This window comes from Balaenoptera physalus (genome assembly GCF_965194825.1).
Source record: "Balaenoptera physalus genome assembly, chromosome: 17".
Taxonomy (NCBI): Eukaryota; Metazoa; Chordata; class Mammalia; order Artiodactyla; family Balaenopteridae; genus Balaenoptera; species Balaenoptera physalus.
Genome location: NC_138895.1, coordinates 68,174,224 through 68,201,291, shown reverse-complemented (window position 1 = coordinate 68,201,291; position 27,068 = coordinate 68,174,224). Strand labels below are relative to the sequence as shown.

Sequence of the window (27,068 nt, the reverse complement as noted above, 5' to 3'; positions counted from 1 at the left end):
ATATATGTGGGTGTGTACACCCAAACACACACATAAACACACACACTCACAAGTCATTAGCACTAAACACAAAGCAGAGTGTAGATTAATGGACAATAAATATTGTAAGACAACTAGAGTTTAAATGGAAAAAAAGATGATCTCATTATCCCTCATGCTCCAAACTTGACCCCTGAACTCATAAGATTGCTCAGACTACAACTTATAATTTCAGGAAATGCTGTTAGGGAGCATTTGCCTTTTTAAAGTTTGTTATCCAAAGGTCTTGTAGAGCCTGTCTGGTACCCCCTACAATCATGACCTTTAAATAGCTGGGCAAGAAATCATAGAACTGGTTTTAAAAGAAAGAAAAAAGCTGCTGGATGAAGGATACCCTTAAGGGCCCAGCACATTCATTGCCCCTGCAGCGAAGATAGAGGAGGGCCCTGTGCTCTGCCAGTCTGCATTGGCAACGTGAGTCCACATGATTTATTCACTTATTTAAAATGTGTTTATTGAGTACCTACTATGTGCCACACCTTGTTTTATGATACAGGAATACACAGTTAATTGAGATACGCAAGTCCCTATGGCCAAAGAGTGTTCTTAGTGTAACTTAGAAAATCAAACAGGGTCAGGGGAGAGAGTGACAGGGAGTGAAGAGAGGGCAGGGTGGAGGAGTCTATTTTTTTTTTTTTAATGTGTCCTTTTATTAAAAAAATATTTTTTGGAGTACAGTTGATTTACTGGAGGAGATACTTTGGAAGGAGTGGTAAGCTAGGGCCTCTCAGAAGAGCTATCACTTGGCCTAATGTCTGCAGCCTTTCCTAGATGCTGACTTGACTCATTTGAATTCACTTTAGCTTCTCCCTGATCCAAAACGGAAGGCCCCCTTAATGAAAGCTGAGGGAACTCAGTTCTCACCACTGCACTAGGGCAGTGAGAGCAGCTGGTATTCTCTCTCATCCGCCATTTGCTGTCTGGTTAATATAAGGAAGGTCAAGGGCGAGGGAAAGGCTCTGATACCCAATGACCTATAGAGTCCCACTTGGGGTACACGAGCAAACAGCGAGACTTATATCTGCTCTGCAGGCGGAACCAGTGGAAACCGAAGCGCCTCTCTTACGGTTAAACAGGATTTTGACTGTTGGCATTAAGAGCAGCGTCGCTGCCGTGTAGGTGGAACCACCAGCCAGCTCCCTTTCGGACAACATCATTCCAGGTCCCTTTTGACTGTACACACATAGGAAGGTATAGGAGCCCAGAAATCTTCTCTGAGTATTGGCTGCTGTTGTATCTGTACCTGAGTACATGATATCCATTTTTCCATTACAGCAGGAAAACAGTTTTCAACGTTCTTTTCTAATCTTTCCTTACACAACATGTTTATTAATGAGAAACAAAAAGATGTGGCCTATTTTGTCATGAAGGTTCAAATCTGTTCAGCCAATATTTCCTGAGAATAGTCTAGTCACCTGGCATTATGCCACCGTGTGAACCCTCTTCCTAGTTGTGTGATGTGGGGTAAGTTACCTAAATACTCAGTCTTGGTTGCCCCGTCATATGCATATGTGATTTGTAACATGAGATTAACAGTATATTTACCACCTAAAGTTATTAAAGTTAAATAGGATTTTGCTATTCAAGTAAACAAAACTTGCTTAAATGCCTGTTGCCTAGTAAATGATGAAAAAAAGTTAGCTGACATAATAATGATGCCAATGATGATATTTAGGAGTAAAGTCACATCTATCATTCAGCAAATATTTCCTGAATACCAACCATAACCCAGGCAATGTTCTATGTCCTTGGGGCACATTAGTGAAAAAAATATATATAAAATCTGTTGATTTTGTGGAGTTTACATTAAGGTGCACCAAGCTATTCTTTAACACTTGGTTTGGCCTAGAATTCTGTGAAGATTAGTCCTTGGTGAATAATTGGTATCAAGTCCAAGAGCAACTTAGAAATCAATTAATAGACTAAAGTCTAATCCTGGGCAAAAAAAATCCAAGTTTTATATTTTCACTCTTTATGGGAGGTAGATTTCTAAGTCTTCTATCAGCAAATGATCTAGGGTGAAACGAACCATATTTTCCAATTTAACAATAAACCATATGTCTGAGAAGGAGGGTTTGCTTATGAAACAGAGTATTTGAATTGGGGATTGTCTCAGAAAGTCTCACACATATGGTGCCCATATCTCTGAAATTATAAAGAAACATCCTGTGCGTCAGTCCCTGAGATCAATCTATCCCCTCAATGTAGCTGGCTCTTTAACCCTTTGGCCTGTACTGAGACGCTTCATGTGTCTTGCTAGGCAACAACGCGATACCTTGCAGAAATAGAAAGGTTCTATTGCTGCAGTTTACTAGCAACTTTTCCCAGGCTGAAAAAGGACATTCTGTAGACTCCTATGATGTAAGAGGGTGTTCCCACTTCAGCAGTGGCCAGCAGATGCTATGCGAACATTCTCTGTGTCCACACGTGCTGATAAAAGCAAGGAAAATGTGAATAATGGAAAAGAATAGCAGGCGGTTCTTTTGCTGGCTATGCTGATTTGAAACACAAGCAGAACACACTTTTAAGCTTCGCCCAGGCAGAGAGTTTTAGTCGCCTTGAAATTTTTCACTCTTGTGAGAATGACTCATGTCTTGGAAAAGACAAGTTCCTAGTCTGGTGCTCCCAGCACTTTTAGGCATTGGTTAATGTACACTTTGGGAGTTTTCAGCATCCAGTCAGCAGTTTTCATTAACAAGGGATGCTGTGCTCTCTTGCCTTGCACTGAAAACTCAGCATTTCACCGTTGCCCAGCAGTTTGAACTTTCCATTTGTGTCGTGATTACCTTTATCAGGGTACTTGTTGCATTCTATGAAATCCTATATAAGTGCTAAAAGTGGAACGCACATTTGGTTTTTGTTTTGCTTTGTTTTTTTAGCTTCCATGTTAGCTGATACTTTGTATTGTGTTTCTGATTTTTTTAAAAACAGTTTCACAAACACTTTGATTTTGCTCCTCACTGTAGCCCTGTGAATGTTGTTGACAAGTACCATCGTCTCCGTTTCACAAAGAAAAATAATGTCCACAAGCTCAAACCCTGGTCTCCAGCCTGCTTTGCATTACTTAGATTGTAATGAGTTTGGGAAACTAAACCCAAAATAAGTAATGGGCACACAAACAAACGCAAACTCAAAAATTATTTCTTGTTAACATAAGAGTCCAAGGCAGGTATTCCTGATTGGTGGCATTGGTGGCTGGCTTCCTTCCATGTGGCAGTTCAAGGACCAAGCTCCCGCTATCTTTGGGCTCTGCAATCCCTTAGGACCTGTTGATATGTACATCAAGACTGTGGAGGGAAAAGAGATATTGCAGGAGGCCCATTCTCCCCCTTAAAAGTCCTATTGGAAGTGGCACATCTCAGATTAACAAAAGCTGGAATGCCATGGCCGCATCAAGCAGTCTGCTCAGAAGGAGTGGAAACACAATTGGTGAGCAGTCACAGTAAGCTACCCTAAAGTGTAATGCGTATCCACTCAGGACCACCTCAATGATGACCACAGGGACTACAATGTAAATAATGTCACTTGGAGCTGAGTGATGTGATGGCCACACAACTAGTAAACCAAGATGTTAATAGGTTTTATGTCAACATTCAATTTTAAGTCTTAATGTGGAATAGGAAAATATAAATAGCATACCCAATAAGAGATTTTGCAGAGGTAATTGCTTAGCCCAAAGTAACTTTGAAAATAAATTTACTTAGCTTTCAAAAACTAGTTGAATTAAGGGAAAAGATTAAGTTGGAGTTACCTGCAAATTTAGAGATGCCTTTTGTTATGCTCATGAGGTGACTTTTGGAATGCACCTTGTTGAGGCTGGTTGCCAGTAGAGCCAAACATGTGATTAGAGGGTTGGAACTTCCATTTCCCTGCCCAGACCATTGAGGAGGGAAGACAGGCTGGAGATTGAGTTCAGTTGCCAATGGTCAATGATATAATCAATCATGCCTATGTAATGGAGTCTCTAAAAACCCCAAAGGAGAGGGTTCAGAGAGCTTATGGATCGATGAACATGTGGAGATTTGGGGAGAGTGGTGCATGGAACTCCATGCCCTTTACCCATACCTTGCCCTGTGCATCTCTTCCGTCTGGCTGTTCCTGAGTTACATCCTTTTATAATAAACCAGTAATCTAATGAGTAAACAGATTCCCTGGTTCTGTGAGTTCCTTCTAGCAAATTAATTGAACACAGGAGGGGATCTTGTGAACCTCTGATTTTTACCCAGTTTATCGTAATTACAGGTAACAACCTGGGCTTGCAACTGGCATCTGAAGTGTGGGTGTTTGTGGGGGGCAGTCTTGTAGGACTGAACTCTTAACCTGTGGAATCTGATTCTGTCAGGCATATGATATCAACATTGATTTAATTGTCAGGCACCCAGCAGGTGTCCACGGAATTGTTTGTGACATGTGTAGGAAACCCCCTCTCCTCCACATGTTGGAACTGGGTCTAGGAAACCAAAAAGAAACAAATTTTAAAGGTCTACCAAGCACCTCTTCTATGCTCATAATTGGAGACGCTTTGAGAAATACGAAATATATGATCCTCCTGTACTCTAGTTCAAAATATCTCAGGAGATTCACAAACGGTAGGGAGGTGTACAAAATTGTATATTATTAAGAACTGGAATGTGCTTTTAGGTCTAATGTGTTAAAGCTCTTAAGACAAAAGAAAATTTGCCTGTTGAAATTAAGCATGATGCTATTTCTTCTCTAATTGTATGCTTTATTTCTGCAAACATTTATTGTGTTCTTACTATATTCCAGTAAAGTTCCTGGTCACCAGGTTCGAACCAGCTGGTATTAATGGTGGATGAGGGAGACAGCCATTTGAACAATGGAATGTAATACAGAATTTCAGGGGCTTTGATAAATGTCTGTGTAGGATATCTATGCATAAAGAAATTTTAATGGCAACAGAGACTTGGGAAATAATTGAGTCTAAATGCCCTCATTTAACAGATTTTTAAAGACTAAGGCCCAGAGAGGAAAAGCAACTGGCTCGAAGTCACACAGCTAGTTGATGGAAGACCTAGAAGGATAGAATCCACGTATCCTTACGTTCAACCTTGGCTAGCTGCATGGGAAAGGTGTGAGCTGAGGGATTTGCACTGGAGATGAGATAAAACTACACATAAGAGGGACTTCCCTGGTGGCGCAGTGGTTAAGAATCCGCCTGCCAATGCAGGGGACACGGGTTCGAGCCCTGGTCCGGGAAGATCCCACATGCCGCGGAGCAACTAAGCCCGTGCGCCACAACTACTGAGCCGGCGCTCTAGAGCCCGCGAGCCACAACTAGAGAAAGCCCGTGCACAGCAACGAAGACCCAACACAGCCAAAAATACATAAATAAAATAAATAAATTTATTAAAAACAAAAAACTACACATAAGAAATTTAGCAAAACCTGTAGATTTTTCACTGGTCAGTATTGGGGTGAGGGAACACGATGGCGCAAGAAGAAAGAGTGCCTTGCTCACTAAAATATTTAGATTTTATGCTTAGCTATGACCACATACATAGAGTGCATCCTTAGACAAATGATCTAACGTACTAAAAATAATGCATATGTGCATTACGGTTTTCAATGGTACACTGCATCATCATCTCATTTGATGTTTGAAAGAGTCCTCTGAGGTATGCAGAAAGGGCATCCTTATCCCTGTTTTGCAGATGATCAAACTGAGATGCAGAAAGTCATACAACTAGTTAAGTGAGAAACTCAAGGTTAGAACACCTGGAAGGCTTCCAGTCCAATGCTCTCCCTGTGATACCATGTATATAACAAGCATGGGACAAGAGTGGCTAACCAAGTATATCATGTGATTATTTTACAGATGCATTGTGAGAGGTTTCTATGTATCCTGAGAATAATTGGAACCACACTTTTTGGAGTTTCTCTACTCCTTGGAATCACAGCTGCTTATATTGTTGGCTACCAATTTATCCAAACAGATAATTACTATTTCTCTTTTGGACTATATGGTGCCTTTTTAGCATCACACCTCATCATCCAAAGCCTGTTTGCCTTTTTGGAGCACCGAAAAATGAAAAAATCTCTAGAAACCCCCATTAAGTTGAACAAAACTGTTGCTCTTTGCATTGCTGCGTATCAAGAAGATCCAGACTACTTACGGAAATGTTTGCAATCTGTGAAAAGGCTAACCTACCCTGGAATTAAAGTTGTCATGGTCATAGATGGAAACTCAGAAGATGACCTCTACATGATGGACATCTTCAGCGAAGTCATGGGCAGGGATAAATCAGCCACTTATATCTGGAAGAACAACTTTCACGTGAAGGGTCCTGGTGAGACGGATGAGTCACATAAAGAAAGCTCACAACATGTCACCCAGTTGGTCTTGTCCAACAAGAGTATTTGCATCATGCAAAAATGGGGTGGAAAAAGAGAAGTCATGTACACGGCTTTCAGAGCACTGGGACGAAGTGTGGATTATGTACAGGTAGGTTTCCGCATCTGCCAGGACAAACACATTTAAATAAAGCATCCTTTGTATCTCTCCAGTCATATGCTATAGTCCATCCTTGTCCCTCTGGACACAGTGCTTCTTTCAGTTCATCTGAAAACAGCATGACTGTTGAAAGCACATTCTGAAAGGGAGAGAAAAAAAATCTTGTAAAACGGTTAAAACTATCTATGAAAATGCTTAACTTGTGCAGTGTTATTGGTTGGAAATCAAGATTATTTTGAACATGAGACCCTTCCTTCCTTCTTTTCCCCTCCCTTACCTTCTCTGCCCCCTTGGTTCTGCCAAATCAATTCCAACGTCATTTTCCACACTCTTAAAATCTCCAGCGTTGTAAGAAAATAGTGTCTGCTCCAGCAGAAGGAGCTTGAGAAAGTCTGCAGGACCAAGGGAAAGCTATAAAATATTTTTCACAGAGACTAGGCAAAATGGGGGCGATGAAAACAATTTTGATTTAAAAGTGTAGGAATTCAAAACTGAAACACATAGAAAAAGAAAAGAAAAAGGGAAAAGGAAAACAAAAACAAAAAAGCAACCTTCCCAGAACAAAATCTAAGTCATGTTTATTTCACTCCCCAAACAGCATTACCTCACTCCCTGCAACTTGACCTTTGAAAGCCTTTGTGATGGTGTTTGCTTGCATGAAAATTAGACAGGCTGTGTCTCTCATTAGTTCCCTGACTGCTAATTCTATGGTTTCTCCTCTTCTAGTTCTCACTGAAAGTTTCTTCTTTAGAACATTAATAGGGTTCCTGTGAGTTTTCTAGTTGTACTTTTGTGCAGATATTTTAGTTAGATTTTATTCATGATGATATCGAGAAAGGAGAACTGTCTCTGGCTTCAAATATGCATCCAGACACTTTTCCTCTTTTCTTAAATGTGAAATCCTTGTTTTTGGAAGACCCATCATATGTTTTAGGGGATTTATCAACACAAAGTGATGCCCAGTGTGTCTCTCTGTGTAATGGGATGGCAGTGGCCACTGGCTTCAATGTCAATTGACTGAGGTTCTAATTAACAATTTGTAGCTGGTTGACCTTGAGCAAGACCACCTCCTAAACCTCAGTTACCTGGTTAGAAGGAACCAATCTCACAAGGGATTTGAGAAAATTATTTCAAATTATGTATCCAAAGCGGCTTAGCAAAAGTTGTTGATAATGGCATTGTTAATATTATTAAAGCGTTTGCTGTTAAAGTATTATTTCTTATATGATTATCTAGTCTTTACTTGAAAACTATAGTACATGTCAATTGTTAATTAACATGTTGTTAATTTAGCTAATATCTGAAGAATTTTGAGGTATTTCTTCAGTTCATACCATCTGCATAAATCTCCCTTCTGGGGAATTGATTAGAGTTTCAACCCCAAGTGTCTCCTAATTTCTAGAACTTTCACAAATAAGGCTGTTTTAGTTAAATCAAGACATTTTTACATATTTACCTAGTTGCAACTTCAGGCCCAGATGAGAGGATAAACTGAAACTTTTAAAGTAAGGAATGGCTAGGGAACTTACAGAGGATTTGAAGAATGAAGCTCTGGGCCTAAAATGAGAAAACATCTGTTTTGATGTTTTGCCTTTAATTCTAGTTAAAACAATTTACGTTTGTCGTTTCTAATCATGACATGATTGTGAGATTTTTCTTCTTTTTTTTTTTTTTTTTTTAACCTGCTTCTCCCAAAGCCCCCCTCTCCCATCATCTTGTTTGGAATTTTGTTTGTATCCTTGACAACTTGACTTGTGCCTGTCCAGGAAAAACTAATACAAAATATGAAATTTTAGAGTAGGCTTTTTGCTAGTGCCCTAATCAGGCTTGAGAACTTTCCTTCCTTCGGGCTGAAGCCTCCAGATAGACTGACCCTAGCAACAGCTGTTCACTGGGCCCCAAATCCGCTTGAGACTTCCAGATCATTCAGAGCACTCAAACAGGGGTAAAAACTCTTTTGGCATTCTGAAACTAGTAAATACTATCCTGCCATGCCTCATCTATGCCCTATAAAAACAGAAATTGCATGAAGTTCAATCTAATGTAGTACTCTCATCCTTCCTTCTGACTGACCCAGGGTCCAAGACTTACAGAACAGAAGCCACAGAAAGACAAAGAGGGAGGGGTTTGAGGATATTGGCTCCTGAGCATTACAAGTGATTGAATGTGGAGTTCAAGTTGGTTAGGGGTGGAAGGAAGCAAAGTTCAGGTGCTAATACACAAGAGAGAATGGGGGCTGGGGAAGAAACTGACCATCTGCTCATACTTGCTAACCTGGCTAGAGAACACTGTTTAGCTGTGCAGAGAGATGGCCAGAATGATTGGTTTCCAGTTGCAGCTGGATGCCCAGCACTGGTCAGCACTATTTTCACTTGATCTTGAATAGATGTCTCGCTTATTCCTCTCGTGTCTGTTATTTCAGATCTTCATCACTCTCCTAGGGCCTTACCCAAACTCCTCCCTGCTTAACTACAAACAGATGATCTTGCCTTCTACAAAAGAGAACAGCAAAAGTACAGGCTGTGAAGGCTGTCAAGATCTGACTCTCTTCTGCTTACAGTTTCAAGGGTACCCCACCTCCCCTCCTATCTCAAGGTTAACCTTTCTACCTGCACTTCTGAGCTTTCTGGGTTGACTCCCTCTGGTCTCTTTCAGAACAAGCCTTTATCGATCACTACCTCTTATATCTCTCCCCTCTCATCTCTAGCCTTCTATAGTAATTACTCTTTCAGCCTTGTAGCCTGTCAAATAATAAATGCTGACATAGAACATGGAGGGAAGCTTTAGTTTAAGACGAAGCCAGCATGGTAGGAAATTCATCTGTGATGCTGGTGGCGGCTTCCAGAGATAGAGAAGATAGAAAAGCAGAAGAAGAAAAATAAAGTGAGAAAATCAAAAACAGAGAATGAGAAATAAGGAGGTGAATGAGGAAGATTTTCTTAATTTTGAATCAAAGTATTTTCTGGAGAAACTTTTTCAAAGTTGTAGAAAAGTGCAATGAGCAAAATTAAAATAATCTGCAGCAGAGAGGAGAGAGATAAATTAGGAATTTGGGATTAACGGATACACACTACTATATATAAAATAGATAATAAAGAGCTACTGTATAGCGTAGGGAACTATATTCAATATCTTGTAATAATCTATAATGGAAAAGAACCTGAAAAATAATAGATCTGTATGTATGTATAACTGAATCACTTTGCTGTACACCTGAAACATTGTAAATCAACTATACTTCAATTAAAAAAAATCATCTGAAGCGAATACATGACCCATACATAGATTATCAAATTTAATACTTTCCAGCATATACTTTTCTCTTCTTCCTTATTTTAAAAACAATTTTGAGATTATATCATGTTTACTTTTTTGTATTTTTTACTTAACAATATCAGAAGACTTTTAAAGTGTCTTTTGATATCTAGATTAGATCATTGCTTTATTCATATCTCTTTTCACTGAACATTGATATTACCACATAAGTGGTCACCAGTCAGTCTATATAACAAAGGAAAAAGACAGTATCGTCCGATGTGTGTATTAAGAATTTCCCAGGTAAAAGTTATACGATAGGTATGAACATTTTCTAAAAGGGACGATTATAGGAAGCAATTTTATTATTACTTTAATCTGGCGGTACCATAGCTATCCAAGATTCTTTGAGCAGGAGGAAAGTAAGACTAAATCATTCATAATAGGAGAGTTGACCCTTATTATTCATGGATTCTGGATTTACAAGTTAACCTACTGACTAAACTGTATTTATTACCCGAAAATCAATAGTTGCAGTGCTTTTGTGATCATCTGCACACACGTGCAGAATGGCAAAAAAAAAGTGTCATCCGATGTGCATGTTCCCAGCTGAGGTCACACAAGATTATGCTTTGCCTTTTTGTTTTACCTTTTATACTGTAAACGAGTAACTTCTTTAGTCTATTTAATATCATGTTTTTCATATTTTTGTGCTTTTGGTTGCTGATGTAGCTGTTTAAAATGGTCCCCAAGCGTAGTGTTGAAATGTTGTCTAGTGTTCGTAACACAAGAAGGCTATAAGTGCCTTATGGAGAAAATAGGTTTGTTAGATGAACTTTGTTCAGGCATGAGTTACAGTGCTATTGGACATGAGTTCAATGTTAATGAATCAACAATACATATTCAATAAGGTGACACAAATAAACAAGGAAGCACAAGTACAACAAGGTTAGGTATTGATCACTAGACAAAAATGCCGTGACCAGAGACTTTGAGGAACCTAACTCTGTATGTCCGCTAGAAGCAATTTTTTAGTATTTGCTAACTCACTGTTCATGGGAGCTTTGTAGAACATAACTACCGTGCGTAATGAGGATTGACTGTGTATAACATTTGATTGGTTCCTATTTTCTGAAAATTTCTGAAGGGTCATGTTGAGAATGTTAATGTGACTTTGTATCCTTCATTTTAGAGGATGAAATTGAGCACTTTGAAATAAGAATGGGGAAATCTGAATTCTTGATTTAACTGTTTACTTGCTATGGGCCTCAACTGGTAGAAGAGATGATTTCTGAGCTCACTTTCAGCTGAAGACTCTAATTTAGGGTTGTCTTAATTTCTTTCTAGCAACATACCTATGCTTTTCAAGATTGGGATCAAACAAACAAACAAAAACAACAAACAACAACACAAAAGGGAGTATAGCATTAGAATTTTCTTTTCATTTTTTATCTACACTTTCCCTCAAAGTTGGGTTCTTGAATGTAAACCCTGATTTAAGGCAACCATTATGGGATTTCCTTTCTTTAGAATGAGGATTCCAACCATTTGGAATAAGGGTGTTTCCTGGCTTAAGCCTAGAGGTGACAACATTTGGTTTCTCATTTTTCCAGCTGGCTTGTCACCTTTGCTTTACACCTACAACTATTACTCGTGTATAAACCTTCCTGAGAAAGGAAAAAGAATAACCAAATGACTCCTTTTTCACCTTAATGTCTTAAAAAGATTCTAGGTTGCCTGAAGGCAAGTGTTACTTTATAACAATTTGGGTAACACATTCTAACAAGAAAGGTATATATCTTCCCAATTCCTTTTAAAAAGAGCAACAAATAAGGGCCAAATTGTTTAGGTTTCTATGATTTAGAGGCTTTTTATTGGCTAGATTCGGGGTCTTACACCATAAACAAAATTACTATGAGAGAATCATCTTCCCCATCCCCCATCCCTCTCCCCCAAAAAAGTTTCTGTATTTTTCTTTGAGGGCATTTATTTTTTCCTGGAATGGTTTCACTGATTAATCTCAAAAGGTCTTTTTAGTCCTACATCTTATGATTTTGTTTTTGCCACTCATAGTCTGCCATAAACTGCTCTCTGATCTTTTTCCCTAGTAGACAGCCCAATCTCAGGATTTTTATATTGCCTGCTCAATACTCCAACTCGTTTAACTTAAATTTGTTGGGCATTGGACAGGGCATTAGTTTTTGCTCTCTGAGCAAGTCATGGTTTATTTACAGTACAGATAAGAAGGACCCCTTCCCTCATTGGACTAGTGTTCTTAGTTTGTGCCTCTGGTTTTGATGATCACTTCTTAGTATATATGTCTTCCTTTTATTGAGCATTTACTATGAGCTAGCCCTTATAAGTGCTATACATACATTATCTAGTTAATTCTCCATTACAGCAAACTTATGAGGTGGATGTGCTTATCCATATTTTTCACCTGAGAGATGGAGACTTAGAAAGGTGAGGTAAGGAGTTTAAGGTTACAAGGCTAGTCCAAGGGAATATAAGTGGTCAATTGTGGCTTGGGAGGCAGATCTGTCTGATTCCAAGGGTTTGCACAGTGCTTTCTTTTCCTTTCAGTAGTGTGTTTACCCTGGCATTGTACTGTTAAGAGTTCTGGGGGCTAGCACCATCTTGTGTTTGCCAGTAAATAACTATTGGTGAATTTTAAAATTCTGGCTGACTTCTTTTCATTAGGGAGAATGTCCTGGGGGAAAGAGGGGGTAGGGAGTACTTTCCATTTACTCTGTGGTTAAGTTTTGGAAGGGAAACTGGGCAGTGGGATCATGACCAAAAGTAAATTTCAAACATGGTTGAAATAAATCATCTCCCTGGGTCCAGGTTAAGAGGAAGGGTCAAGATTAAGAAAAAAAAAAAAAAAAAAAAAGGTCATGAAGAACTTAGTGGTAAGACGGGAATAAAGACACAGACCTACTAGATAATGGACTTGAGGATATGGGGAGGGGGAAGGGTAAGCTGTGACAAAGTGAGATAGTGACATGGACATATATACACTACCAAATGTAAAATAGATAGCTAGTGGGAAGCAGCCGCATAGCACAGGGAGATCAGCTCGGTGCTTTGTGACCACCTAGAGGGGTGGGATAGGGAGGGTGGGAGGGAGGGAGATGCAAGAGGGAAGAGATATGGGAACATATGTATATGTATAACTGATTCACTTCATTATAAAGCAGAAACTAACACACCATTGTAAAGCAATTATTCTCCAATAAAGATGTTAAAAAAAAAAAAGATTAACAAAGGATTGAGGTTTACAAGCAAGCAAAGGGTGAAAGCAGTAGCAACAGAATGAGTCTTGATTTATCTTCAGCCTGTTTCCTCATTGAAGGCAGCCAGAATAATTAAGTTTTCCTCTTGCTGTGTAGCTCTCAGTGCCCTTTGAAGTGGTTCGGGGCAGGCAGAGGTGGAGAACCCACCAGTCAGTCTGAAAGGAAATATGTTTAAAAAAAGGTGAAACATGGATACTCAGCATTTTACACTTGGGTCTTAGAAGTTGAAAAACGTATGGTAGAATAAATAACAATATTTCTACAGGATATTTTTATTTAAATTGTTGTGAGGTAGATTAACTTTAACATCAGTGAGATAAACTGGAATGGACTTACAGTCTAACAACTTATTTAACAGATTTACAGCAATTTATATATCTAACTGCTATAGGTGTTTTGGATACATTTGAACTTGTTCATTGTGATAAGATATTCTTGATATGTAATCCATGCTCATGTTCCATTCAGTGATTCCCTTTACCACCTTTCATGGTAATGAGTGGGTTTACTTAGCAAGTACAAACAATGAAAGATTAGTACCCTATCCTAATGGCATATATGACTTTTCTGTGAGCCTTTGTAATTTACCAAGTACTTTTACATACAGTGTGTCACTCTGGTATCATGATGATGGTAACAGTTTGTTCAAGGTCATAAAAGTAGTAAGGTACAGAACTCAAGATTTCATTGCGGCCTCTTGATTTGTTATAATAGTCAAATCTTGGCCTATTATAAGACTAGGAGATAGAGGCAATCCTAAAAACCTCTAGTAGAGTTAAATTGGGACTTAGAACATACTTTATCTCAACTTGTTCTTTTAGTTTGTTCTTTGTTTTTTTATGAAAGAGACCCACCCCCGGCCCGGCCCCCCAACCAATTCTTTTAGGCTCAGGGTTGGCATACTTGCTTGTAAAAGGCCTGATAGACACCATTAAGCTTTGCGGGCTATATGGTCTGTGTTGCAGCTATTCAGCTTTGCTGTTTTAGTGTGAAAGGAGCCATAGATAATATGAAACTGAATGTGCATGACTGAGCTCCAATAAAACTTTATTTATGGCCACTGAAATTTGAATTTCATATAATTTTCATGTGTCACAAAAAATTCTTTTTCGATTTTTTTTCAGCTGTTTAAAAAGGTAAAAGCTATTTTTAACCCCCAGGCCATATAGAAATTGGTGCAAAGGCAGACTTGTCCGTAGACCTTAGTTTGCCAACTCCTGTTTTAGATTTGGAGAAAGGGGCGTCACTGTCTCTTGGCTAGAACAGTGAAGGAGGGGGAGCCATGGTCTTAAGCAATTTAGCTGATGATTCTGTGGTTAAGACTGAGGTGGCTGGTTCCTCCCAATAATGTCTTCTTGTCTTGACATTTTCCACTCATTTTAGTCAAAATTTGGTGACTTTGCCTCATTTCCATATCTCCTAGTGAGAAATCTTACGACTGGCGATCATGTAGTTTCAACAAATTACAGTGATACATTCAGTGTGGACGGAAAGACATTTTGATTTGTTCTCCAGTTGTTTCCTGTGTGCAAATCAGTCCTGTGGTTTTTCCCAGTGTGAGGTTAAGCTCCTTGTGAACTGGTGTATTTCTCCCACAGTTTCTAGCCCAGAGCTAAACAGCCAACATTTTTGAAATTGCACACTTCTCATTAATTGGTGAGGAGACAGCTAGAAATCCTGTTTCTACTAGACTGATTTTAAGAAGGGCTAGAGTTATACCCTTTACACACAAACAAATTAACACTGTTATATCCATGAACATACATGCTTTCACAGACTGTCGTAGACGGTGGTTTTCTAGTTGGCATTCTATCACTAAAGAACATCCAGAAACTGAACTTCTTTAGAAAACTCTTTGATCCCACTATAACAAACCCCTCCCAGGAGATTTCTGAGAGCATTCCCTTCTGACAGTTAAACTCACCATGTGAACAATCTCTCTCAGAGAACTTCTGGCACTTTGCTGTTGGAAACTGGGAGGGGCAGGACCAATTTAAATATGCAGAACCTCAGAAGTTTGGTTCAAGTTTAGTCATTTCAGAGAGGCAGTTCCCTTGGCTTGCTTATCTTACAAGCAGGCGGAGTTACTTGAACATTAATTCTAGGTTGCCCCCTTCCTGTTGTTTTTAGTCTTATTTTAGCTTTCTGGTTTTACCTTTCCCAGCTTGAGTCAATAGAGGTGGGTGTGGCCATAAACTCTGGATGCTGAGAGGTTGAAAGGTGGATTTGAAATTAGGCCTTCACTTTCTACTACCCTAGTTACTGGCCTGCCAGGCTTATAGCCGTATACAAAACAGTGACAGACAAGGCAAGAGAGGCAAAACATCTATATTTTAAATATTGAGTTTTCAGGTTCTTTGTATCGGCCATCATATAACAAACTCTCATCCCTGTGTTACTCGCTTATTGAGGCCTTGTGACAATAGGCTGAAGGCATAATATATATGCCCACTTTTGACTACATGGAGCATATTCATCATCTTCTTTTCTTTAACTTATTTCTTACTTTCTTCTTCGCAGGTTTGTGATTCAGACACCATGCTTGACCCTGCCTCATCTGTGGAGATGGTAAAAGTTTTGGAAGAAGATCCCATGGTTGGAGGTGTCGGGGGAGATGTCCAGGTGCGTATGAGTTCACTTTTTGCATGAGTCACTTTTAGTAGCACCCTCACTCGTTGATTCTTTGAACATACATTTATTATACGCCCAAATCTGCGCCAGCTATTGTTTCTGGTGCCAGAGACATACTAGAATGTGCCTTGGACCCACTTTATACCTCTTCTGCTGTCTAAATTGAAGTAACTTATGATTTCTTTGCTTAATCCTGGGTTATAACACAAGTATGTAGTGGCTGATAAGTTATATAAAATATAATGTAAATGTGTAATAATTTCTGCCGCATCTTCTTGAGCTACACCTTAATGTTCTGGTAAAATGATGTTGGAACTCATTTAGTACAAGGGTTAAGAAATGGAGGTATGGCAGGAGATGGAGTCTATGTCATATAACTATGTATTTAAAAGCTGAACAATATATGGTTGGTCAAAAATCCAAATTGGAATACAAAGGAAAAAAAAGAGAAACAGCAACTCAAATTTACACTAGAGAGAAAGTCAAAGGAACAATTAAGTGAGTTTTCCAATTATTATTTATTTCCCATTATTTGCTATCAATGGAGAAACAATAAGTGAAACAAATATTAATGAAGGTGATTTGAAATTTATGGAATGGGAAAACAAATATGTGAAAATATATGAAGATTAAAGTGAGCCCTTTGCAAAAGTGCACTAGATTTTAGCAAAAGATGTGAGAAGCACATGGAATTTTGACTTTAAATGTAGGTATTGTGTTGCTGTATAACCCATATTTATATGCATGGTAATAGTGAAGGCAAAGAAAGTACACTAGATGGACAAAGACATACCCTGGTGATAAAAAGGAAGCATGTAAAATCCAGATGAAAACTGAACAAAATTGAGAGAGAGGAGAGAATTAAGAAATATTGCCCCCCAAAACTAATAATTTTAATAGCCTTTGTGTAGAGCATTATTTCAGGATTCCAGTTTTGGGGTGAAGCCAGAGCAAACCCTTTTATCCCTGGCATTGCTAAAACTGAGGAGGAAGAAGAATAATAGAGTTGGATGAGTTGAAAAGAGAAGAGAACAGGACTTAAAAACTTTCAAATATTAGATAGTAAGGAAGTGGGAGAATAATTTTTTTTTAAAGATTTTTTGATGTGGACCATGTTTTAAAGTCTTTATTGAATTTGCTGCAATATTGCTTCTGTTTTATGTCTTTGGTTTTTTGGCCGTGAGGCATGTGGGTGGGATCCCAGCTCCCCGACCAGGGATGGACCCCACACCCCCCCGCATTGGAAGGCGAAGTCTTTAACCACTGGACTGCCAGTGGGAGAATAATTTAAGGGCTGAGAACTAAAGCCTAAAAAAATCTCAGTTTTATAACATAACAAGAAAAAGAAACAAAACACATAACAAAAGAGTACAGAGAGTGATGGAGTAGAAAAAAATTATTGTCAAGAAGTCCCAACACATACACCCAACTTATCAAATTAATATAGTATATAGAATCAAAGAAAATAATGTAAAATTGTGTTAAAAAAAAAAGGAAAGAGACTAAATAGAAGGATAAAAAAACAAGCATTACTCTAGGTAGTAACCTCACAATGGTGCAGATTTTTTTTTTTAATTAATTAATTTTTGGCTGTGTTGGGTCTTCGTTTCTGTGCGAGGGCTTTCTCCAGTTGCGGCGAGCGGGAGCCACTCTTCATCGCGGTGCGCAGGCCTCTCACTATCGCAGCCTCTCTTGTTGCGGAGCACGGGCTCCAGACGCGCAGACTCAGTAATTGTGGCTCACGGACCCAGCTGCTCCGCGGCATGTGGGATCTTCCCGGACCAGGGCTCGAACCCGTGTCCCCTGCATGGGCAGGCAGACTCTCAACCACGGCGCCACCAGGGAAGCCCCAATGGTGCAGATTTTGTTGGAATTTTTAGCTGGGGCTTACCTTTATTTAATTATTTTTACTTGTATTTTTCTTGCAGATTTTAAACAAGTATGATTCCTGGATCTCCTTCCTCAGCAGTGTGAGATACTGGATGGCTTTTAACATAGAAAGGGCCTGTCAGTCTTATTTTGGATGTGTCCAGTGCATTAGTGGACCTCTGGGAATGTACAGAAACTCCTTATTGCATGAATTTGTGGAAGACTGGTACAATCAAGAATTTATGGGCAGCCAATGTAGTTTTGGAGATGACAGGCATCTAACGAACCGAGTGCTGAGTCTGGGCTATGCAACAAAATACACAGCTCGATCCAAGTGCCTTACTGAAACACCTATAGAATATCTCAGATGGTTAAACCAGCAGACCCGTTGGAGCAAGTCCTACTTCCGAGAGTGGCTGTACAATGCCATGTGGTTTCATAAACATCACTTGTGGATGACCTACGAAGCAGTCATCACTGGGTTCTTCCCTTTCTTTCTCATTGCCACAGTAATCCAGCTGTTCTACAGGGGTAAAATTTGGAACATCCTTCTTTTCTTGTTAACTGTCCAGTTAGTGGGTCTCATAAAATCATCCTTTGCCAGCTGCCTTAGAGGAAATATCGTCATGGTCTTCATGTCCCTCTACTCAGTGTTATACATGTCAAGTTTACTTCCCGCCAAGATGTTTGCAATTGCAACGATCAACAAAGCTGGGTGGGGCACATCTGGAAGGAAAACCATTGTTGTTAATTTCATAGGACTCATTCCAGTATCAGTTTGGTTTACAATCCTCCTGGGTGGTGTGATTTTCACCATTTATAAGGAATCTAAAAAGCCATTCTCAGAATCCAAACAGACAGTTTTAATTGTTGGAACGTTGCTGTATGCATGCTATTGGGTCATGCTTTTGACACTGTATGTGGTTCTCATCAATAAATGTGGCAGGCGGAAGAAGGGACAACAGTATGACATGGTGCTTGATGTATGATCTTACGTTTGATGTTTGCAGTTACAGATGCAGACACACACAAAACCTTAGTTCCTCTAGGGACTGTGCGGTATTGTGGCATCAGATAATGCCACCAAAGGAGACATATCACTGCTGCTGGGACTTGAACAAAGACATTTGTATGGGTTTATTTTAATTCTGCCAAAGTAAAATGATACATCAAGAAGAACTCAGATTTAACCTGATATTTCTATGAAAATGGGAAGAATTCTTTGTTTATGCACTTTTTCCTTATTGTACATCCGCCTAACAGTGTTCTGCCCTATATACCTCACTAGCCATGCTTTATGTGGGTTATCATGGAAGAAAAGGATTTTGGAAACTCAAGGAAAAGTTCTTTCAACATATACAACCTAACTTATGTACTGTGTTGATAGCTAATTTTTTTTTAGAAAGGTTTTTCTGTTTAACTCTACCAAATGAAATGCCAAAGGAAATTTACAGGCCGTTGGCTGTGCTGTAATTTTATATAATTGTACTGTGTTTTAAAATTTTGTATGCCAATTTTAAAACAAATTTTGCATATTTTATATTTTACTTCTCTGCCAAAATACACCTGTTCTTCCTTTTTTTTTTTTTTAATAAAATAGGTTCTGAAAAAATTCATACTTAAAATATTTCTACCCAAAATGTGAAGCTTGGTTGACTGATGTTGTTCATGATAGAAAGAATAAAATGCTTCTCTCTCTCTCTACCTTTAAAATTGAATAGTTTATTTCTGTGAAAAAGTATTTAAACTCTCAATATTTTAACTTTTTTTCATTTCTTTTAGAAAAGGCCAATATACCTGTCACACTTCGGGAGTAGAAATTCATACTTGTGTGCACAAAAAAGAAATCATTGAAAATCAAGGCCAAAGGGGTAGAAAAGTGCAATTTTTTCATAAGATTGAAAAAAAGGGAATGCCAGTTCTCAAAAGAAAACACTAGGCATCCAGCAGTGGATAAAATCTGGGTATCAAAGGTTGTTTTTGGAGATTCTCACAGTGTTTTCCCAGGCCAAGTAAAAAGGAAAGTGGGAAAAATTGTCTGTATAATTTGGACAAATACACTGCAGTTCATCATTTTGTTCTGTGACCTATATTCACTGGATCCTGTCTATATGTTGAACATACTTTACCTACCTTTTTTTTCCCAGCTTGTCAGTTCACTTTACATGTTAGTATGAGGTTTATACGGGTGAGTGGGATAAATTATAATAAGGATAAAGCATATAGATTCAAAATTGTCAAAATCAAGCTCCATGTGTACTCTTTAACTTTGTAGGGAAGATTTTTTCTGAATTATACAGATAATTGCTTCATCTCTTCTGTTCTTGACCTAAATAAATGTGTTTACATAGTAGACATGATATCAAGGTTTAATAGTTGTATCAAGAATTGGCACATTAAAAAAAATTGATGGACCCTCGGCCTGGTTAATTTAGCTACTCTGGGGCCTCAGTTATCCAGTTTGACTTTTGACATGACCCATCTTGCCTTGTAGCCAGTGCTGTGCAGACCTGTGTTAAAAACAATTGAACACATGAAGAGTTGCAGAAAAAAAGTATTGTGATGAAGCAGAAATGTGAAGTGTTCAACCATGTGCTTCCTGCCTTTCTGCTTCCTTTTTATGTAGACTTCTATATTTCATCCATCCTGTCTAAGAAAAAACCTGCACATTCTACCTTCAGAGCACAAAAAAGTATATAACGTTCTACAACTTAGACTCTCACTGATTGGAGAGCTTGTGGAAAACAAACAGACCATGCCATTAAATGAAACTAAAACTTGAGTTTGCCTTTTTAACTATTTATGTTCTAAGTTAAGCTTTGATAACATTCAAATGTCAAATTCTCTCATTCTTATAAAAGATTGAATTAATTGCCTGTATTTATTTTAGCAATTATTCAATGTATTTCCAGTATAGGATGTATAGTATAATTGAATTTTTTTGTAAATAAAATATTTTTGATAAGATTATTGCCTTTTTTTCTAAGGGAAGGGGGAATTCAAACAAAACGAAACAAAATGTTTTATTTTGATTGTAAGGGTATGGATTTAAGAATGGGGTATATAGAAAAATAAACATTGTTGGTCAAAGATAATGGAAGTCGTTTAATGTTACTAATCAGAAGGTAGAAATCTCCAAAGTTGGTATAGTTGGAAATCTGGAAAAATGAGAGAGAGAGAGAGAGAGAGTCCCAATTAACACAACCTTGTCTTTCTTTAATCTTCTCTTTCTTCTCCTTCCCTGAAAACAGCCCAAATTTAGACAAAAGTTGCTTTACTATAGTAATCTGTCATAGTGGGAAAAAATTCACCAATTTTTCAGAGATGTCATAGGCAAGTGTGTTATAGCATTATTTACAAATAATGACAAAAACTTAAAATAAGATTTAATGATGAGGGAAACATATAAATGAATTATGGCATTTCCAAACAATGGAATCTTATTACCCATTAAACATAATGTTCTCAGAATATGAAGTTGTTGGAGAAATGTTACATTAAAAATATATAACCATTTTGTACAGTTAACATCCCAATTTTGTAAAAACAAAAATGTTTAAACGTGGTTATCTCTACTCTTGGGAATATGACCGATTTATATTCTGTATACATTTTTGTATTTTCCAAGTACCGTAATCATGTATTGCTTTTATAATCAGAAAAGGACAATAAATATTGCTTTCTTTAAAAAGTGGGTTGGGGCATCTAATAGCATTTCCTGGTTTGAGGAGCTTTAGTGGTAATTAATTCATTTTACTACTTATCCCTCAAATTCATCTTATTTCCCAATCCTTTTTATTGTTCGGTTCCTAAGAATCCTTTATTACCTCGGTACAGTTACGTTAAGAACAGAACACTATAGCCACTGAACATTATTGCCACTCTAGACACCAAAATAGTGATGCTTCTAGTCCCAGTAATTTACTGATAAAAGTCACTTGGTGCTGTATTAGAGGTTGTCAACCTTTTAAGGTAAAGAGCCAGATAGTATACAATGCAGGCTTTCCTGGCCATATGGTCTGTCATGTGACTACTGAACTCTGCATCCATTGGCAATATGTATACAAATCTGTGTGGCTGTATTCCAATAACATTATTTAATGGACACTAAAATTGAATCTTGTATAATTTCCACATGTTAGAAAATATTTTTCTTTTGGTACTTTTCAATCATTTAAAAATTTTAAAACTATTCTTAGTTTACTAGCATTACCAAAATAGGTGGTGAGCCAGATCTGGACTGCAGGCCATAGTTTAACCACTCTGGTCTTTAGGAATCTGTTGACTTCTTTGTACCATTGAATTCTCACACCGACACCTAATTTTTGAGCACATGCCATGTGTCAGGTACTGCCAGAAACACATTTTATGGGTCAACTATTTTATCAATAGTTCTCACTGATAAAATTAAATGAGAGACGTAAAATCATAAAGCTAGTGAATTGGAATTTAAGTCCAGGCATTCTGATGTCAGACTGACCCTTTAAACTAGCGCTATTCAAAACGTCTTCCTCTTTCGAAATCATCAGCATAACCTGGGAATTTGTTAGAAATGTAAATTCATGACCCCACCCCAGACCCATTGAATCAAAATTTCAAGCTAGGCCCTGGAATCTGTCTTTAAGAAGATCCCCCAAACTTACTCATATTCAAGTTTGAGAAGTGCTGCTTTAATCTAGTATTTTATATTGTTTCCCTTAGACTAAGTATAATTTCTATGATAACTCAATTCAAAAATTTGTATTTTCCTATTGAACTTTTCTACTTTTATTATCATATATGTATGTTGGTAGATATCTGGTTTTAATTAAGTTTACTGAACACCTGTCATAATCAAGAAATCAAGAGGTGTACATTTTCTCTATACCCCAAAAGCTTATAATTGTGCAAGAGTGATATAATTATATGAGCTTTTGACACAAAATGAAATAATAGGAGTGTAAATAGTGGGTATAAAAATAGAAGGAATGAAATGTACAATTAGTTCTGTAAAGGTAGGCTTCGAGATAGCATGGTATTGAGGTGATTCTTAAAGATGTGCAAATTTGGGTGGGAACTAGGGACTTTTAGATGAAAAGAATCATATGGGAATTAATATGGGCAATAGAGGTGTGATTCTGATATGTGATTTTAAAACAGAATTGACAAGTGTAATTAAGGTATAGGCTGTGTTTTAGGTAAGAGTTGAGATTTAACTACAGAAAGTAAATTTCAGGGTGGGTCATGGAAGATAATAATCCTACTGGGAGGAACACTAGAATGTGATGTTTAAATTTGAAAGATCGTAGTACATGCAGATATTTTTGAATAGGGTGCTACCATTGTTGTAAACTGAACTACTTTATGGTGTTTTGGATTTGAATATCCCACATAAACAATTATGGTTATAACATGATTTGGTTCAAGTGCGCTTATAATAAACTGGTATTGTTCTTCCAGTCACTTGCTTGGCTACTCTCATCATATTTCCTCCAAATCTGCCTCTCGTTTCACATCCTCAGTTAATGAATAGCATCACATCCTGCCAGTTGCCCAAATACTATCTTTGCCTTCTTTTATACCCCCTGTAACCAGCAGGTCACTACGACCATTTGATTCCACCTCTGCCTTGTCCTTCAAATGCATCTCTCACATTGGTTAAGATGTTCTGTATTTCTTACCTGAACTGTTAAAAACACTTCCTAAATCCTTCATTTTCCCCCACTTCAGTTTCATCCAATGGATTCTCTACATTTCTGTCAAAATTATCCTTCTAAGGTCTAACTCTGAATACAAAGGTTTAACTTAATCTCAGTGTCAACAAGATAAAAGCATTAAATGTTTAAGAAAGACTCGGGGGACTTTCCTGGTGGCTCAGTGGTTAGGAGTCCGCCTGGCAATGCAGGGGACACAGGTTCGAGCCCTGGTCCGGGAAGATCCCATATGCTACAGAGCAACTAAGCCCGTGCACCACAACTACTGAGCCTGTGCTCTAGAGCCCGCTAGCCACGACTACTGAGCCCATGTACCACAACTACTGAGCCTGTGCTCTAGAGCTCCTGAGCCACAGCTACTGAGCACGTGTGCCACAACTACTGAAGCCTGCGTGCCTAGAGCCCGTGCTCCACAACAAGAGAAGCCACCGCAGTGAGAAGCCTGTGCATCGCAATGATGAGTAGCCCCCACTCTCCACAACTAGAGAAAGCCCACACGCAGCAACGAAGACCCAACGCAGCCAAAAATAAATTAAAAAATTAAAAAAAAAAAGATTCAGGGTTGATGATTATCTACTTATATCCTCTCTTGCAAGCCTTAATCTTCCTATTTTTGCAGTCTAACTAAACTAGATTTTTTGCTCCCTCTTGCACACACTTTGTCCTTCATCTTTGTTTGCATTTTGCTCTCAACCTGAAATGGCTTTTTCCCTCCCCATATCTATTTGTCAAAATTCTTCTATATTCTTCATTCAAGGCATAATTTTACTACCATCTTCTTCCCCAAATACCTCAACTTAAAGGGATTTCTTGCTCCCCTTCACTCTCATATTTCATTTTATCTCCGTCATGTAGTCCAGGCTTTTTCTTCTGCCTTATGCTATGAATATCGGTGCACATCCTAATATCCTGGTAGACCAAAAGGTTTTTGAAGGTGACGCTACATTTTCATCATTTTTGAATCCTCCTTAGTGACTAGCAATTTGGTGAATAAGCAAATGAATACATAAAAGAACAAGGAATAAAGGATGGACTCAAGTAATGAATTTTCTTTAAAGAAAATCTGTGGCATTCTTTGCACTTTGCTTACAGGAGAAGCTTTGTGATGTGAGAACTCCACTTTCTTTTTGATTTGGGCAGTGGGCTGGTACCTCTATCACCAGAAAGAGAGTTACCTTGGCATTGTCTACTAAGTTAAGGCATTCATTCAACAAACAGATTTTGAGTGTGATTATGTGCCAGACTCTGCTGGGATTTCAAAAATAATAAATTTTGCTTGCCTTCAAGGAATTCTTTGAGTTTCTCCAGCAAACCATGCTCTTACCCTCCTGTGGGCATTTCCAAAAGCTTTTCCCAACCTAACTTCCTTCCCACCATCATCTTTGTTTAATTATCTTCTATACTACGCTTCAGTCCCAGTTCAATCATTACTTCCTCAGGGATGCCTTCCACAACTACCATAATGAGGTCCATTCCCCTATTCTATCTAATAGAACATTTTTAGTACTTATTTTTTCTCATCTCTATGATTCCTTATTTAATATCTGTCTCTCTTATTAGTGGATAAACTCAATGCAAGAAGGAACTGTGTGAGATTGTATCTGCATCCCATCTTCCTATCTTAGTATATAGTTTGTCATATGGTAGGAACTCAGTAAAAGCTTGTGAACTAAATAAGTGGGTGAGGGAGTGAAACTCCCAGTACAGCTTGAGAGAAACAGCCAGAGGGTTGAAATTCTATAAAAAAAAATCAAGCTCCCAGCTTTCCATTTATAAAGAACTGTCCAGGAGTTATAAAGAACTCCTTTATCCCTGGACAGACTTATAACTTAAGGCAGAAAGAGAAGATAGAGATTGTGAGGCTTTCATAATTAAGAGAAAGGAACATCTATGGGTAGGAGGCTCTTTTTCAGTTATGAGAAAGGTGAAGCAGTGATTCACTAGAATTCCTGTAATGAGGATGCACAATCCTGAAAAAAATCACATTTTTAACTTAATAACTTAATGTTAAACGCTGCATTTCCTATTTTGGTTTGTGGTTCATGTTTTCCTTGATATATTTTGGGTATTTTTGACATGTGTTCCTGTGTTATCTGGTTTCCTGGAATATAAAGTCAGTCCTCTTACCCAACAAAAGCATTTCTGATAGTAAGTTTTGTCTTCAAAACATAAAATATATGGGTAATAATAAATGATTAACAATTGCTTAAATACAGCACATGTGAGGACTTTCCTATACGTGCACATTGGATATATTCGTGGAGCCACCTCTTTGCACAGCTAACTCTCACTTGTCATTTAAGACTCAACTCAGATATCACTTTCTCCAGAAAGCTACCCTGTACCACTGCCACATATGTTCCATAGCACCGTATACTTACTATCTCTCTTCCACATATGATATTGTGTTACCATCATCTTGTTCTAGATTCTGCAGTCCTCAGCTCCTAGCATAGAGCCTCTTAACTAGCAGGAACTCAATAAACATGGGTTGGGTGATGTTAAATGTATTTCTGTCAGAAAAAAATTATTGACAGTACAAGTCTGTGCAGATAAATATATATCCTTACTTTATAGAATTTCACTCATTCATGTACTTATTTGACTTTCTACAAATATTTATTAGGATTTTACTATATATCAGGCTCCGTGCTTGGAAGGAAAATGCTTAATGTAGTAAGTGCTTGCTTTTCCAGTGCCCTGAGATGACGAAAGATCTTCCATGAGATAAAAGGGTGTTATCCTTAGGCGTGTTTAGGAAACACTGAGGATATCAAGTTTCTTCACCGAAGAAATTCTCACAGACCTTCAGCGTGCTGATGAACTTTATGAATCAGCAAGACAGGCCCATTACGTACAGAAATCTTTACACTTTGATAACTATGGTATCTTTTCCACAAGGATGTTGGTTAATATCTGGATTAACACTATCATCCTGCAGTACATAGCTTAGACAATGCTGGTATACAATGCCTGACACCACAAGTTGGATTTGTTTGCACTCAAGATTGAGAAACAATACTCATAGCTTAACCTGCTTATGACTTGAGTAATCAGCTCCAGATGTGAAGACCACGGGGAAAGAGGGAGGAGCTTGCAGGATATTTTGTCTCCCCCCTGAGCTATAGAAACAGGGTCTTCTCAGAAGAGTTTGGTTTACCCATTTGCTGTCAGAAAGCTCTCCACACTGTAGCTAAGACAAGCCTAAGTGACTTATTTTAGCTCTGCTATTCAGGGCAGCAAGGAGTTTAATCCTGATATGTTGGGGTAAAGTACAGTGAGTGGGTGAGCCTGATCTTTGAAACAACTTTGGCAGTGTATGACAGCAATGACTCAAAAGAGGAACAGTTGCTGTATAAAATAGGGGAAAGGTTGCATTTTATTCTCTGCCTCGGATTGAGTTGAGTCACAAGATCAAATGCAATCATTTTTTGACCAGATCAGGATAAAATTACACTACATGTGTTCAGTCTTAGAAAGAACAGAGGCATGAGTATGTCATGTAAGTACACATCCCATCTCTCCAGACATGTGAAGTATCTCTTTAAGTAAAAAAAAAAAATAAAACAGCAAACAAAACCAGATGAAAGCTTTCAGGAAATAAAAGAACTGGAAGAAGGACCTTTTGGAATCAAAGTTGACTGGCCAGTTTTATGAAACTATTAGCAGAATCAGTGTAGAAAGAAAACTTCAAGTTATTCAGTGCAACTCAGCTGCCTCAGATCTTTGTTGGAATGGGGAAAGGTGCAAAGAAAGCAAGGGAGAGGGTAGAAAGTCCTGGATCTTTATCTCAAAATATAAACTGCAATTCAGTTA

At 38.2% G+C, this 27,068-nt stretch overlaps 1 protein-coding gene across 1 annotated transcript in view; it reads left to right on the top strand.

Moving 5' to 3' along the window:
• HAS2 (hyaluronan synthase 2) overlaps positions 1-26,831 on the top strand; it is a 33,939-nt gene extending 7,108 nt beyond the window's left edge. The window contains exons 2-4 of the mRNA XM_082432808.1: positions 5,876-6,502; positions 15,580-15,681; positions 17,619-26,831. Of these exons, the coding sequence (XP_082288934.1) occupies positions 5,876-6,502; positions 15,580-15,681; positions 17,619-18,548 (1,659 nt within the window). The 3' untranslated portion in view covers positions 18,549-26,831. The remainder of the gene's footprint in view (positions 1-5,875; positions 6,503-15,579; positions 15,682-17,618) is intronic.
• Positions 26,832-27,068: the final 237 nt, after the last annotated feature.